Source organism: Tupaia chinensis, unplaced genomic scaffold, assembly GCF_000334495.1.
Source record: "Tupaia chinensis unplaced genomic scaffold, TupChi_1.0 Scaffold000479_1, whole genome shotgun sequence".
Taxonomy (NCBI): domain Eukaryota; kingdom Metazoa; phylum Chordata; class Mammalia; order Scandentia; family Tupaiidae; genus Tupaia; species Tupaia belangeri.
The window spans coordinates 251,441-267,035 of NW_006159991.1; the positions used below are offsets into that span (position 1 = coordinate 251,441).

At 47.9% G+C, this 15,595-nt stretch overlaps 2 protein-coding genes across 2 annotated transcripts in view; both read right to left on the reverse strand.

Annotated features, from left to right (window-relative positions):
- HOXA3 (homeobox A3) overlaps nucleotides 1-8,917 on the reverse strand; it is a 20,881-nt gene extending 11,964 nt beyond the window's left edge. Inside the window, 1 exon segment of the mRNA XM_014590742.2 lies at nucleotides 7,939-8,917. The gene's annotated coding sequence lies outside the window, so the exon portion shown is untranslated.
- Nucleotides 8,918-9,451: 534 nt separating this feature from the next.
- On the reverse strand, nucleotides 9,452-15,593 carry HOXA4 (homeobox A4; the record flags this gene model as incomplete). The annotated part of the gene is made up of 2 exons (XM_014590743.2): nucleotides 9,452-14,897; nucleotides 15,458-15,593. Coding segments are annotated over 2 exons (471 nt in total), but the record flags the coding sequence as incomplete, so codon positions are not given.
- Nucleotides 15,594-15,595: the final 2 nt, after the last annotated feature.

The following is a 15,595-nucleotide window of genomic DNA, read 5'->3' on the forward strand; positions in this document are numbered from 1 at the left end:
GTCCAAGGGGAGGGACAGGAGTGAGGGGGAGCTCAGCCGCTGGGAGGAGGGTAGCCTCCCCCCACCCCCAACGCCCTTCTCTTCTAGCTCCTAGGCATCACTAAAGTCCAAGAAAATTATGCTAATGAGCACAAACGGCTCTCACAAAGGGGCTCTCTGGCCAGTCTTGATTTCTTAGGAATCCGCTTGAGAAACCGCATAACCTGTCTCTGTCCCGGACATTTCCACTTGGGGGGCAAGGAGAGAGAGAACCAGAAGTGAGTTCCCCACACTTTGGGCTGTTTACTTCACCTGCTACCCCCAATCCAGACACCTCCAAGCCAATCTTTGGGGACTGGGATAGGGCCTTTTTCCAGAGATCTCCCCTAGAGACAACTGGGCTGTCTTTGGTTTTATTTTTAGGCAGAAACCTTTGAAATCCTGGCAGCCAGGAGGAAAGTGTCCTGGGGGAAAGGCGCATTTGTTCCAGCAGATGCTCTGGGCTCAGGTACACACAGGGGTGCCTAGAGACCTGGAGCTCCAGCTCTCAGGTATAGGTCTCCCAATGCAGACATGCAGCTCACGCACAGGGAAGATAGATAAAGCTCTGACCCCAACACAAACCGACATCCATAATTTTTTTTCTTCTTTCTAATTAGTTGGGTGGAAGAACGCTGAGCTGAGCAGAGAAAAGGCCCGCTTTGGCCTGATAACATTGCCGCAACTCTAAAGAGGATGGTGTTCTTCCCAAAGCCTCCCTCGGTCCCCAGGCTCAGAAGCAAGCTCTGCAAGGGTATGAGTGCAGCAAAAAGAGAGAAAAGGAGCTTTCGTGCCATTCCAAGGCGTCAACGGCAGGTCCTTCTCAAAGGAAGGTGTTAAAAATATAAGTAGTATGTTTAAACTGTCAGGGAGCCAAAGTGTCACCTTAAAGCAAAAACAAAGCCAGGGGAATAGGGAGAAATCAAAAAGCACTCTGGGCCAGGGTGGCCTCATGCATACCAATGGTTTTTGTCATTTATGGCTGGGCAAGATTTATGACTCGGCGCCCCAAAGCTGTAAACAGAGCACAAAACAGCAAACACTTGCTCCTTATGGCATATAGCGGAGGCACAACTTGAAAGGGGGAGCCGGGCCGCGTAGGAGGTGAGAGCTGGCGGCAAAAAAATCCTCTCGGCGGCATTTTCTCTTCAAACCCGCCCGGTAGGATGTGGCATTTGAAGAAAGAAGGCGTGGGTCAATAATCAACCCGCACTTTCTCCTCCAAACTGCTGACGCGACTCTCACCGCCTTCTCAGCTAAGCCAGCTGCAGGGAAGGCCAGCTCTCCGTGAGAACCTGCCGGGGAACGGTCTGAGCTGAGAGAGCCGAGGGCATCCGAGAAAGGGCTCGGGCGCCGGAAGCACATACCTTTTTGCCGCGCCAAGACCTTGCTGGGCAAAACTCGGGGAACAGACCTGAGGAGCCGTGGGAATCAAGGGAGATCTGGGTCGGGAGTTCAGCTCGGACCAGCGCCTCCACCCGCCCTGGACTAGGTGGTATCTGGGTCTCCGGCCGGCTGCAGCGGGCAGAAGTGGGGCGCCGACCTCAAGACTAGTCTTCGGGTCCTGGCACGCAGTTCTGGGTGCTCTGGCCTCACTCCTCTCTGATGAAATCCAAAGGACTGGCTTTGGAGCAAGCGCAGGAGACAGGATTTTTTTAAAAAATAATTCATAATGGCGGAAGGGTTTTGTTTGCTGGGTGTTTTGTTTTAAAAAGAAAACACCGCTGGTTGATTTCTACCTCCAGAAATTACCCACCACGGCTGCTGTGCCCTTCCTAGGCAAATCCTGCAGCAGTTCACCCCGCTCTGCCAAAACCACCGAGTTTTCTTTGCAGAGAGGACCCCCTGGCTCTCCCAGTTCCTGTGGTTCCTGATCTCTCTCGTCCAGGGGGACTAGAAGAAAACATTTTCTCAGCAGTAGAGGACTATTTGGAGCGGCAGAGGTACCAGTGGTGCCTTTCTATCCGTTCAAGGGGGGTGTTCTCCTGAGCACATCTGCACCGGGCATTGCAGACGCTGGCAGTGCAGCCAGGGAAGAAGGTGAGGGATCAATGTTGGCAAGCAGCAGCATCGAAATCCCAGAAAGGGGAGGAAAATTATGAAGGAAATACACTTGTCTATGAGAGTGAGCCTGGCATTTTGAGAGTCGAAGGGGACTGACCTTTTTAAAAGCTAGTAGTCTGGCTATAGTAAAGGGGCTTTAGCTCTTTCTTGGGAGGAAAAAAATGAACCATACTGGTAACCGCGGGACTTCTCTCTACATGCCTCTATACAGAACCAGCTCAAGTCTATGCTTAGATATTTATTACACTCGCTGGCACTGAAGCGACAATAAAAAGATGCCTCTAACAAACCTCTATTCCCTCTCTCGTTCTTTCCAACGAAACTATATTATTTATGAGTCTTTAACTGGGTCAAAAATGCGCCAGAACTGGATCATAAATCATATGAAATGCTGACAAGTAATTGAACAGCAATTAAAGCTTACATTTTATTTCCAAGGGGTGTTTTAGAGCACTTGAAACGGCCTCAGTTAAACACGGTTACCGTGTGCTGCCGCCGCCTGCCGAGGCCCGCATGGGGGAAGGGCAGAAGCGGCCCTTCAGTTCTGGGGAAGTAAATCCCACTCCAGCAGGGGAAGCCTGGTTTGATTTTTTTTCTTTCAAGTATAGAAAGAAATAATGTTTTAAACCTAAAAGTCAAAGGGATAAATCTGAATCCCAGCATCTTGCAGGCACCTCTTTCCTCCTCTCCAAGGAATTTCTTCTACCTTTTCAAGGAGTTTCCACCCTTTTCAGGAATGTGGGGATCCCCAAAGCCCAATTAGCTCAGGCTTTCCCAGTAATTTGGAAACACACTGTTCAGTTTAACTTTCATCTGCCTCCATCCTGACTACAGCTCTGTTTCTGGGGTTCTGAAGCTGGAGAGGTGTTTGCCTCCACTTCCTGAGGACTCTGCCTCCAGACTGCCCTCCAACCCGGGGTGTACCAGCCAGTTTTCAAATTCTTTAAGCTGGCTGGGGAATAGGGGGAACACCCAGACTGAACACACTAATGAAACCCAAACCCAGCCCTAGCTTTCTCCTGTCTCTTGGACGTTAGAATAACTGAAGCGCAGGGTGCCAGGCACACGGGGGCCCCTATCCCGGATCGCCTCAGTTGTAGCAGTCTTTCTTCATCTCTCCTTGGGTAGAGGGTATTCCAGGAGACAATAGTGCCCTCCAGTATGGCTCCTTGTGTGTCCGGGCAATGAGGAAGCTTGCTCTACAACCCAGCACTGAACAAAGTGGCTCTAAGCATCATCAATAAAATGGCAGCGCATCTCCACATTTCCCTCATCGATTTTCCTTTTCCAGCTGCTCAGGCTGCCCAGGTCAGCCCTAACCCTCCATCCCTACCTAGCAAACACGGCCAACGGGGGAGCAATTCCCTTTCTTCCCCTCCCAGCCCCCACCTTCCAGGCAGTTTCTCCCTGGAGCTCAGTGCAGGCCACTTCGCCATGCCAGTGCTCTAGGAGCCTCCCTCTGCCTGGGGCTCCGCTCCTGGGACTCTGCTCCTGGGACTCCAGCCCTGCCCTGCTGCAGCGGACAAAGCCAACCTTGCCCTGGAGGCCACTAAGCCCATCTAATAGCCTCCAAGTGCCCCTTCTTTTACATCCCCCCAACACTTTTCAGGGAATTAAACTCAGAGTCTAAGGCGCTACTGAGAAATCTTTTAAATGGTTTCAGTTCTAAAAGAGAAACAAAGAAAGAGGCTGAGGGTCCTGTCCAAGAGCCAGGGTCTCCTCGCCTGACCTTTGTCTCTCACAGTCATAACTCACTCTAGATATGAACAATCAGCGGAAATACCTTAAAATAAATTCCATCCTCCTGCTGTGGCCTCCAGTCCCATCGGCTAGCTCGCCCAGAACCGCTCCATGAGTGCTGAAAACTGCAACCCGCTCCAAGAGCGCTCTGGCTCTCCGGAGAAGGGGAAGGAGAAGGAGGAGGTGGGTGTGTGGGGGTGGGGGCAAAAAGCTCGCTCTCTGTAGAGAATCTAGAAAACGTAATCACAGGCGAAGCCTGCCTGGGTCTCCGCTCCAAAAGCCACAATAATGCGCTGTATTATGTGCTCACGTGGTCATACGTCAACTTAAATCCTTTTATTTGAAATAGGGAATCACTGAAGGAACTAGGTTTCCAGGCAGAACATTTAGCTTTGGGGGAGGAGAAGGGGGGACTTTGACCAGCTGAGGGTAAGAGTTTTGTCTAGGTGGTAGGACCCCCCCATGCACGCCACACAAGGCCCGCTTATCTACACTTACATTTCTTTATACACACTCTAAACACAAAGGGACAGCAATGCTGTCTATATTCTTAGAGCCCACTTAACTTTCCTTACAGCCTCCCACTCACTGGCAAGCTGCATTCAGCACACCCAAGTGCCTCAGTCTCCTAGTAAGGGCCAGGGCCAGAAATGACAGGCCTGCTCAGCGGACTTCCTCCCAGACCTCCATTGTATAGAGTTTGCTAACACCCACAGGGTACACCACAGCTACTGGAGAAACCGAAAAGGCCCATAATTACCTGACAAAAGGTTAAGGCATCTTTTCCAAGTATGTCCCACTGATTTTGTTCAATGGGAGCCCACTAGGGAAGATATGCTTAGCTTTAGAGTGGTGAGTAAGGGTTCTGCAAAATCCAGAGAGACCAAGTATCCTGGCCAGACCTGTACTTATGCATTTCCTCAGTGCACAGCTGAGTGAGACATGCAATTACAGGCTTTTAAAGATGAAAAATACAAGAAGAAATGATCTAGTTGTCTCTGCAAGAGAAAAAAACAACCAATCCTCACTAAAGTTTCTCCAACTAAGCAGGGATCTTCTCTGTAGGCAGATCAGCCTATCCTCCCGTAAGATTTAAGAGAACCTGGTGTCTACCAACAGAGTCTGAACTGAACCAACTCTGTTCAGGATAAACCTGCTGATACAAATAATCTGCTCTCTAACCTTGAAGTTCCATCCCCACTTCTGCCTTTTGCTTGATATCATTACCCACTGATTTAAACATTTCACCCTTTTACAACCAGTCTAAAAAAATTCCTCTTTTCTGGTCTTAGTTTCTGAACTTTGAGAGTGTTCTAAGGCTGGTGAGGTCTTCATGACATATTCTTTTGTTCTTCCAAAGTGAGTCTTTAGTTGGCTATGGCTACATGTGAGGACTCACTTGTACTAGCTACAGGAGGCTGTAAGGGATTCCTCCCCTTCTCTCCTCCCCTGCAGGGAACAGAAGGAGTCTGATGAGAATGTTAGGCACTCTGTAAGGGGGCCTGGTCATGAGGGTGTCCAAAATCAGAAGAGCAATAAAAGAGAAGAGCTAACCCTTTAGAAGCAAGCTCTGGCTTATGCTGGTGGCAGTTCTGTCTGTGGTATAGCTAGAAAAGGACCTTTATATGAACTTTCCCAGCTCTCACCCAATTACTAGCTAGAAATTGAGAACTCCAAGTGGACTGGGGAGTGAGAAAGAGAACCAGAGGTGAGCTTCCAAATAGGCATTTTCCTAACCCTCAAGGACAGTCTTCACATCCTCATTGCCCTCTGCCTCCCTTAAGCACTATCCCCCAATCATTCACACTGAGCTTTCCAGATACCCTAGAAAAGGACCTGGAAGTTTTACTGAGTTGATGGTACATGCCCCCCCACACACACACACAGATTTTCTGCAAAAAAAAGTCAACTCAAAGATGAGAAGGGGCCCCCTTCAGAACTCTTAGAACAGTTTTGAGCAAATCTGAAACTCTCAAGGCCATAAATCAATGGGAAAAGCAATTGGTGCTGTTTCAGAGAAATGCCTTAATGCCAGCAAAACCCAGAGGCATCTCAGCTCCAGCCTGGAGCCTCCATCGGCACTGCTAACATCCCAGTTAATGCTCCAACTGCTGTTTAACAATTAACATTAATGACTTGGGGTAGGATGGGGTGATTTGGTAGAATGAGAAAAGAAAAACCTCAGGAAGTTAAAGAAAATTTAACTTTTGAGAAAAAGTTGCTTTTTAGTCCTTCATCACTCTGAAATCAGCTTTCCTAGAGCAAAGCCATGGGCCTTTAAAAAAAACTCAGCTGCTAGTCCCCTCCACTCACTTCTCTAGCCTCACAGAGGGCCAGAACTGGGGACCCATGGTTGTGGTCCAGGACATTGGAGCCAAAACGGGAGTGGGGGGTGGAGGGTGGGGAGAGTTGGCTTGGAAGAAGCAGGTGAACAAGGATACAGACTCTTAGTCAATATTTGCAAGGCTGTAGGCCGATTAGCTATATCTTTACTCAAACACAGCAATCTGATTTACCTATCAAAAATACACTTAATATTTTTGTTCCTGTAGTTAACTCTAGTGATTTTTCTACTGAGCATCAAGTAAGACTCTCATAGCACACTATGTGTGTGTGTCTGTGTATGTGTGTGTGTCTGTGTATAGATGATAGATCATTATTTAACATGAGATATTTCCTGTAGGTGCAACTGCAGTACAAAGGGCTTCAAGTTCTCTGAACATATGCGGATGTGTATATTGTGTTATACACATGGCCACAAACTTCTGCAACTATTTAGATATGCAATTGATCTGTTGTTTGCAGAGATGCGAATCATATACACACACTAAGTTGCAAATTCCTAATAAGGTCTATCTATATTTAATATAAACAGATACGGTAGCTGAGACATTAACCCAGATTGACTATTGCTCTGTTTATTTCCTGACCGATAAAATCACACTTGGATCCAGAACACCATGTCAGCCTTAGATCACCACTGACCAAATAGCATGTTGCAATTAATTAACAACCTGATATTTAGATGGGGAGCAAATTTTAGTGAAGATCGAAGCCTAAGGCATAGCAAACAGAATCGCAAAACTTTCTTAAAAGAAAAAATTCCTGGAAGAACAAAGGGAACTCCTTCCTTCACATCAAGCTTCTGAATGCTATTTCAGCAGCCCCTCCCCCAAATAAGCACATAATTTATGGATCTTTTACAAGGTAATAAACCACAGTAATTACCTCCCTGCATCCTAAACTAAAAGAACAAATTAAGCCAGAACTTGAAAAGAATTTTAAAGAGTATTCCCTTGTTCCAAATAGGAAAAGAAAACGCACAGACATAGAAGACCCGGTGCTTTTCCTGTAGCAGGAGCCTCGGATAAGCTGCGATGGAGGTATGAAGACCCGGTGCCTGCGGAGGCCTAGCCTAACCATTCCAAACAGCAAGATCTCACAGGCCTAGTAAAGGCAAAAGGATCGAGAAACTGTAAGGCGGTAAGACAAGTTTCCTCACTGGACCACTGGGACAATTTCCGAACTCATCCTCCGCAGTCGCCTCAGTGGACAAGGAGAGCGGCCCACGCAGCAGTCACCACGCCCGTGGCCTCTAACTAGCCTAACCATTCCAAACAGCAAGATCTCACAGGCCTAGTAAAGGCAAAAGGATCGAGAAACTGTAAGGCGGTAAGACAAGTTTCCTCACTGGACCACTGGGACAATTTCCGAACTCACATCCTCCGCAGTCGCCTCAGTGGACAAGGAGAGCGGCCCACGCAGCAGTCACCACGCCCGTGGCCTCTAATTGCTTTTGCCCTGTTCGTTGTAGTGGCTTGTTTGGGGCTTGCAAAAAGAAACAAACACACCCTCTGACTCCCCCCACTCCATCTTTTGCTTCTGCAACCGCTTCTCCAGGCTCTTGCCCGCTTTGGGGCAGACTCTTTGTCTCCCGGAAGCCCCATATTCGCTGGGAGTGCAGTCAAATGGACTATAGCTCCCAAACTCCTCCGAAGTTAAATATTGACCAGAACCTCTTCAACCCACAGCGGTTGCCAAGAGCCCAGGAGGGTAAACTCCTCCCAGCTGCCTGGTGCAAAGTCCCGCGCAGCAGAGTTTTGGCTCAGCACTTACCTAGAAAGATGTTTAATTCGCAACCAGGACTTGTCTCCAACTCCAGGCGCCGAGGGAATCGCCTTTTCTGGTGTCCAGAAGCTCTACGGACAAATAAACAGCAGAGGGTAAACGGTGGCTGTGAAGGAAGGGACTCGGAGGACCAGAATTGGAAGCGTGGCCTGCGCGGGCGCCAGGGTGGCCCCGGGGGTGACGCGGACACGGAGGAGTCGCCAGGGCACTCGTCCATGCGGCGCACGCATTGCTCGAAATGTTCCAGTCTACAAATGGCCCGAAGATGGTGATTTATTTTTGTAAAATAAATACATACTCCATCTCTGCACCCACACACTCTCTTTTTATCCTCTCCTTTTTTATTTTATTTTTTAGGGGGAGGGGTTGAAAACGAAAGAAAATGGACAGTCGAAGAAAGATGGAAGGTGGAAGAGGTCTTGCTGGTGGTGCAGCTGGAATAGGAGAGCTTCTCACGCACCCCAACTTGGGGAATGTGAATGCACGCTTTATTTTCTTTTGCTAACAAAGGGAAGCCTTGTCTGGGAACATTCAATCACGAACTCTCCTGAAGCCTCACTAATAGTGTTCATTTCTGTTGGCGCGAAATCAGTCCACCGGCCGGAGGCAGTCCTCGGAGGTTTTGTTTTCTAGCTCATTCAAGTCCTGGGAGTTGCACTTCTTGGTCCGAATGGACTGGCGGGACTACCTAAGCACCCAGTCCCTCAGAGCAGGCCAAGTAGGCTGCTAAAAACTGGGAAGTACTTGGGCGATGGGCAATACCCATTGGGGACCTGATCCTGCCACACCTCGCTCAGGGGTCACAGGCGGCTCCATGCCCTAATCCCACTGCATACTCACCCTTTAGGGTATTTATAACTCTCTCTTGCCTTCTAACCAGCAAAGAATCCTGGAGCCATCAGCCAACTTTCTGGGAGCAGATGCTGGGAAGGAGTGAAGAATCATTCCACACATCATATCGGGCCCTGGCTGTGAGTTATTTTCTCTGCTGGGATTCTGTAGCCCTAGCCCTGCCCCCATCACCCCTTCACCCAAAGGTAACCACCCCACACTCCAGCCTGCCCATGCAGCCCTCCATTGTTGGTCCTGCATTCTTGCAATCCTGCTGATAGCGTCAAAATAGGTGCCAAGTCCCCTGACCCCTGGCTTTGGAGCTCCCTAACATGCCAAACTAGTAACCATAAACAGAAGCTGCCCACTGCCACCATTCCACCTGAGACCCCCACCTTCCATCAGGCACCCAGGACTGGAAATCTACACTGGGCCCCTTTCTCCTGTTCCAACATGGACACTGTGTTCCCAATGGCAGTGCCCTCTGGCTTTGGGGCTCCCGGCCTGATCCTGAAGAAGGTGGGGCGTCATCTTTCACTTTGCCACTCAGCCTCACCCAGAAAGATCCACTCTGCCACCACCACCCCCAACACACACACACACCGTGCCAGGCTTAGGGGTACTGTAATTATTAAGGTCATTATTATTTTTGCTATTTCCTTATCCCCAGGTCTAATAATTCTGATTGCTGTTCCCCATAAACCGCCCAGGCTGAGTCACAGAGATGTTGCCCAAGTCTCTTGCTCTTCAATGGCAGCCGCCGAGGAGGCCTCTCTCCGCATTTTTGGCGCTCACTTGCTCCCTCGTTCGCCCGGCGGGAGTGATTTATGAACGCCGGGAAAATTGAACAAAGCCGCGCGCCCGTCCTGCGGTATCTCTGCAGCCTTCCCCAGCGTGAATCAGAACATTACCAACTGTCGGCGCATCCGTCCCACTTCATCACCAAAGCTAAAAGGTGACCGCAGAAAATCCGAGCCCGAACTCACGCTTCCCCTGAAGCGGTGCTCTGTGGGGGACTCGCAGAAACCCTGCGGAAAAAGTCCCAAGACTCAGCGGAGGCCTCCCGGACTCCTGTCTGCCCCAAGGAAGGATCTTGCTTGCCTTCCAGAAGGAGTTAAACAGCCTTTGTAGATAAATCTGAGGGGGTTTTTTAATGAAAAAGGAAGTTGGAGTCTCACTTCTGAGAGATTCATTCCTAGTGAGGCCCTGACGACTCAGATCCATTCTTGACAATCCGCATTAATTATTTAATGAGTCACGTGGCCGCAAAGATTACAATTTCAATATCTCCCTCCAACAGGCGCTACACCTTTATCAGCTGCAACCAGGGTCCTTGTTTGGCTCTTCTGTTTTCCAGGCCTCTGGGGCACATTTGCCTTTGCCCTGGTTTGGGCAAACAACCACCATGGAAATACCTGGGCCTGCACAGTGTAATTAGTCATTCTGTTTCTGAGCATTGTGGACAGTGGGGAGCCCACTTCTTTCCGCAAGTGCTCTGAATCCATCCCTCCTTAACCCAGTGTCAGCCCACCTGTCCAGAACACCATGACTAGGGCAGTTTGGTTACCAAATCTCCCTAGGCAGCTTTGGTATGCATCAGGCAAGAACCTGCTCTTATTCCACAGCTGCAGGTACACCTGTGGCTATTGGCATCAAGTGTAAACCTGGATACATATGTCCATTCCCAGAAGAACAGCTTCAGCAGAGGAAAGGTGTCTGTGCACTTACTGGTATCCACTGTAAGACAGAAGCTCCCATTCAGCCTGCATTTTCATTAATATGACAACAAACAATATGACAACAAACAAACTGTGTGGGGAGGGAATCAGCTGCCTTGGCTTCCTCATTTGTAAACTGAGATTATTATACCAAAATGGACTCCAGGTGTCTACCATCCTGGACATTCTTTCAATCTGGAAATCTCTTCCAATTTCAGAAGTAAATCCCAGAGAGAATGGATAATGGGGCTGGTCTGAAAGGCCAGGAGGCAGGGGGAAATCTCCATGAGTTTGAAGCCTTCGGAGGACAAAATGCCAGAGTTGCAAACTATATAGAAAGTTTTAGACAGCTTCAGCAGCCTCCCTGCTGCTATCAAAAAAACAGAGCAAGTGTCTCTTCCTCCCATACTCTTTGAAACTCAAAGGAAACAGTTATTCTCAAACCAGGGTGGATATAGAGAAGAGGCAACAGGAACAGTAGTTGGGAAAAGCAAGCCTGTATTCTTCCATACTAGACTGTGTCTAAGGATGCAGAGACCAGGAGAGTGCCAACCGCCTAATGCCTACACAGAGGGGAAGTCCCAGGTGTCTGTTTGTTACATTGGTTCTTTAGTAGTTTTCTTTTTCTTCCTTTTTAAAGAGCCCCTGATCTGTTTCCCTGATGATACTGCTGGAGGGAAGACCTCAGTGAGAAGAGTGGCACAGTTTGGAACCTTCCCCAACAGAGGGACAGAATATAAATAGTGATACCCACCCCATGGGGCAGGAAGCTGAGAGATGGAGGAATAGGGCACCCTGGGACAGCTGGGTATAAAGTCAGAGACATTGTGTCTCCCCCCATATATCTAGGTAGTCTTTCCATGAGCTCCATCCTGGGTATTAAGTACTCTAAGATGTCTGTCACAGTTGAATTCCCACTGTAATAAAACACTGGGTATATCATAGATTTCAGTAAAACTAGGGAAGAAAGCCTGCAAAGTGCCATTTTTTCTTCAAGGGGAAGAATGTTAAGTACTTAATTCAAACTGTGACCATTAAAGTGTCTCCTATTCGATTTAGGTTGATTTCAGATGTTGACAAAACTTTATCTCCAGTCTTGCACAGCTTGTGGCTCTGTGACTAAAGTAGATGAGTGTGTATTGGAGGGAGGGAGGAAGAGAGAGAAGAGGTGTGCATGTGTAAGGGTCATTTTGGTAGAAGAATTATAGAGCGTACCCAAAATACTGTCTTTAAAGGTCAAGGGTTTGAGGGGCCAGTAGGGTTTGCTTATTAAAAAAACAAAAATAAAACAGTTAATTTGTACTCTTGGTGAACTTTTATGGTTGCCCTAGCACAGAGCAGACAATGCATGATTTTGAAGTACAAAGTAGGATTTTCTAAGCTGTTATAACAAGCTTCCTTAAAGACCGAATCTGAAACAGGCAAAACACTGCGAAGAAATGACAATCATTTGGACCATTTTCAATCATTTTGATTTTGTAATACTTACCAATATCTTAATAATCAATATACTTTGTACAAAAAAATCCATTTTGTACTAAAATATCAGTAAAACTCTCAACTCCCTAGCTTCCTTTTCTGGACATATTATAAAGAGTGAGTGAAAGAGAATCATCCCCTTCTCCACACAACTGCTTCCATCATGAAGCTAATAAATGTCTCTTACCCCTCCTTCCCCACAAAGGAGAAATATAAGGATTTACCTTAAATGATGATAATTTGCCATTTGAGGTTTTTGCAGTTAGACAATTTTCGCCGAGATCTAGGCATGCTTTTTTTTTTTTTGAGCAGACAGCCAAGATGCTACATCTTTGCCTGAGACCACATTATTTGCAAGAAGATCCCTCTCTCCTCCACAGACTTTTCCCAGAGAATGCCTTTCAGAATTGCTGTTGAATTACAAAGAAGTATTTATTGTATGAGGTGATTAATGATTCCTGAGAATATTGCTATTTTCAGCATGATTTAATTTCGTTTTACAAGTGCGTGTAGTAGGGGGAGTGTTAATAAGTTGCAGCAGGAGTTGCATTGCCTCCAGAAATCCCTGGCACCCGTTCGCACCTTATAAAATGTACTTTGTCAGGTTCTGATTTGAGAAGGCCTGTGTATATTTGTTTACCTCTGAATTTCCTTGACCCCTCAGAGACTGGTGCCCATTACTCTCCTCTCAAATCTAGTTTGTTTGTACATAACCAACTGATCAGCCTTGCCTGAAACATACACAGGGTGGCAGGGGTGAGATGGGTACCAGCACTGACATTGGATAAGAGTTTTGTCATTGATGGAAATATGTGTTTAAAGTTCCTCCAATATTGCAGAGGTAGGTGAACACCCCCTCCCATCTGTGCTAAGATTACTACACTACCTAAAAGCTGTAGTTTTTTTTTTTTTTCAAGGCCAGGTGACAGTTTCAATATTCTGGGGCTAGTGTATTTTGGTTTCCTGTATCTTGTTAAAAGGTACCTCCTGCACTGAGCAGCCACTGTAAATCAGTAAACAATTATTAGAGTTATGGGGATTGCAAAGTGGGCTTTGATTTTCAACAGTTTGGATCTAGAGCTCCTGGACTGAGCAGAAAGATTGAGCATTTAAGGAAACTGACCCTACTTTACAGTTTGGCTTTCTTCCAGCAGTAAACTCTCCCAAGGTCTAGTTTGCTGGGGGTACATGTTGGGGTGCCATTATGCTGTTTTCTTCCTCATAAGAGACTTTGGAGGGTGTATTGGGAAAATTCACTTTATTGAGAGAGTTCTTCCTTCAAAAAAGAGAAACAAACACAAATTCTGAAGCTGTAGTTAGTGAAGAGGAACTTCAGAACAACCAAGAAAGAAAAAGCAATCTCAACCCTTTGCATGAACTATTTTTCATCTCCAGGGAAACAGGCAGATTAAGTGTGAAGGTGCAATAAATACCAATGGGACCACTTTTTTTTTTCCAAGTGTGCTCAGAGTTCAGTGTGTAGAACAGCTGCAGAAACTCCTAGGCCCGTAGCATTGCATGGTTTCACCTTTCATTGCAGGGAAGGACACGTTTCTATGCCTTACAGAGACTTGAAGCCTGAAACCCTGGCCAAGTTTGGAAAGAAGAGGAGCCCTCTCAGAGCTCAAGAGCCTTTCTGCTCTTTGGAGCTTTTCCACAGAGGGTCAAGCTTGACAAGAGTTCAGCTCAAGTTGAACACACACACACAGACACATGCACACGTATACACACACACACACACCCTCTCACATCAATTATGTGAGCAATAAGAATCCAAGTGAACCCAACTCAAGCCATCTATGAGGTTTTACATGCAAGGTCAAATACCTCAATCCCGAGAGGACTCCTCCTTTTTTAATGAAAAGCTTAGAAACACACAAATCTGTCTCAGAGTTTTATTTTTTTTAATGAAGTTTATTCTTCACATGTGGCTTTCTATATAGCCACATCACCATTTGTACAGTTGCACATAGGTCTAAATGCACTCCTCTCTCCCCCAAGATTGTGCCCCTGAATAAGACAACAATATTTCTGTAAGGATATCTTAAATAAATGCAAGGAAGGGAAACTAACATGTCACACCTACCATCAAGGTCTACACATTTTGAGAATTAAATACTCTGGTGAGGTCCACAATGTCTACTTATTTATTCAGTTCAATACAAGCTTATATGAGCTGCCTTAATGGGGAGGAGGGAGGAAGGAAGGTGGGAAAAGGATCTGTTTTCTTTTGCTTCCAACAAATATGCAAGTACATGTCTGCAGTCAGCATGGGCTGTCCAGCTGACTCTGGCCATCTCAGAAGTATCTGATACCAATTGGTCCTTCCCAGGTATCTTAACTTGACAGCCCTGTTGAGGCCAGCAGGTCATTCCACCATCCTGCATCCTGGACAAGTGTCCTGTCTTGCGTGGCTTACCCGCATACTGTCTTCTTTTTGGTTATTCTTTTCACCAAGCTGGGTTTTGTTTTGGTGTCTGTTAGGTTCCAGAACCAGAACAGCAGGGATGGATGGGGACAGGGGCAGGGAAAAGACAGGAGGAAAGCAGGTAAGGGACAGAAACTTCTCTAGGTCTCTAGAAGGTTATATGGAAGAGGGAATGGGTGTGGAGGCACCCGGGTGGGGATGGGGATGGGGGTGTGGGCTTTGAGTTTGTGCTTTCCCTGGCGCTGAGGAGGAATTGGAGGACCGCATCTTGGTGTTGGGCAGTTTGTGATCTTTCTTCCACTTCATCCTCCGGTTCTGAAACCAGATCTTGACCTGGCGCTCTGACAAGCAGAGCGTGTGGGCGATCTCGATGCGGCGCCGCCGGGTCAGGTAGCGGTTAAAGTGGAACTCCTTCTCCAGCTCCAAGACCTGCTGCCGGGTGTAGGCGGTTCGAGAGCGCTTGGGCTCCCCTCCGTTATAACTGGGGTTGACTAAATGCCCAGAACCCCGAAGGAGAAGGCCAAGGAGGAGAGAGTGAAAGAGACGGAAAGGAGGAGGAGAGAGAAGGTGGGGTGGGGAAGAGCAATTGGACATCATCATTATATAATAACCTGACACCAAGTTCACGCAAGATACATAAAACGGCAAAGAAAATGTTTCACAGGCTATTGACAACGGGAAACACCCGAGAGCCATAAAGAACGGTGCTGGGCATTGGGGCTGAAGAAAAGCTTCAAAGACACATGGCCTGAAGCCTCTGCCAGGGCAATTAAATTTATGGGGGCTATAATTACTGCCCTAACAGTTTGGCGTCTCGTAAATCTCCGGATAAAGGGACCCGGGGTACAAAAGGGTTCTCACGTTGGGATCAGGCGGCTGGCTGGCGCGCACACACCCACACCCCACTGCAGCCCGGGCCAGGGACCAGATGGGGGACTCCCCTCCAGAGACCCCCGTTCCCCTGGGCCTCTCCCACCTAACCCCCGCCCCGACCCTCGAGCCCTGCCCGACCCGAATCACCCTCCAGCGCCTCCCCAGCGGCGCCACGTACCGGCGCTGACATGGATCTTCTTCATCCAGGGGTACACCACGGGCTCCTTGCCCTTCAGGCCCGGCGGGCTCTTGTCGGCCAAGAGCAACGGGCACGCGGGGGCGCTGCCCCCTGTCGGGACGCCCGTGGTGGCGGGGG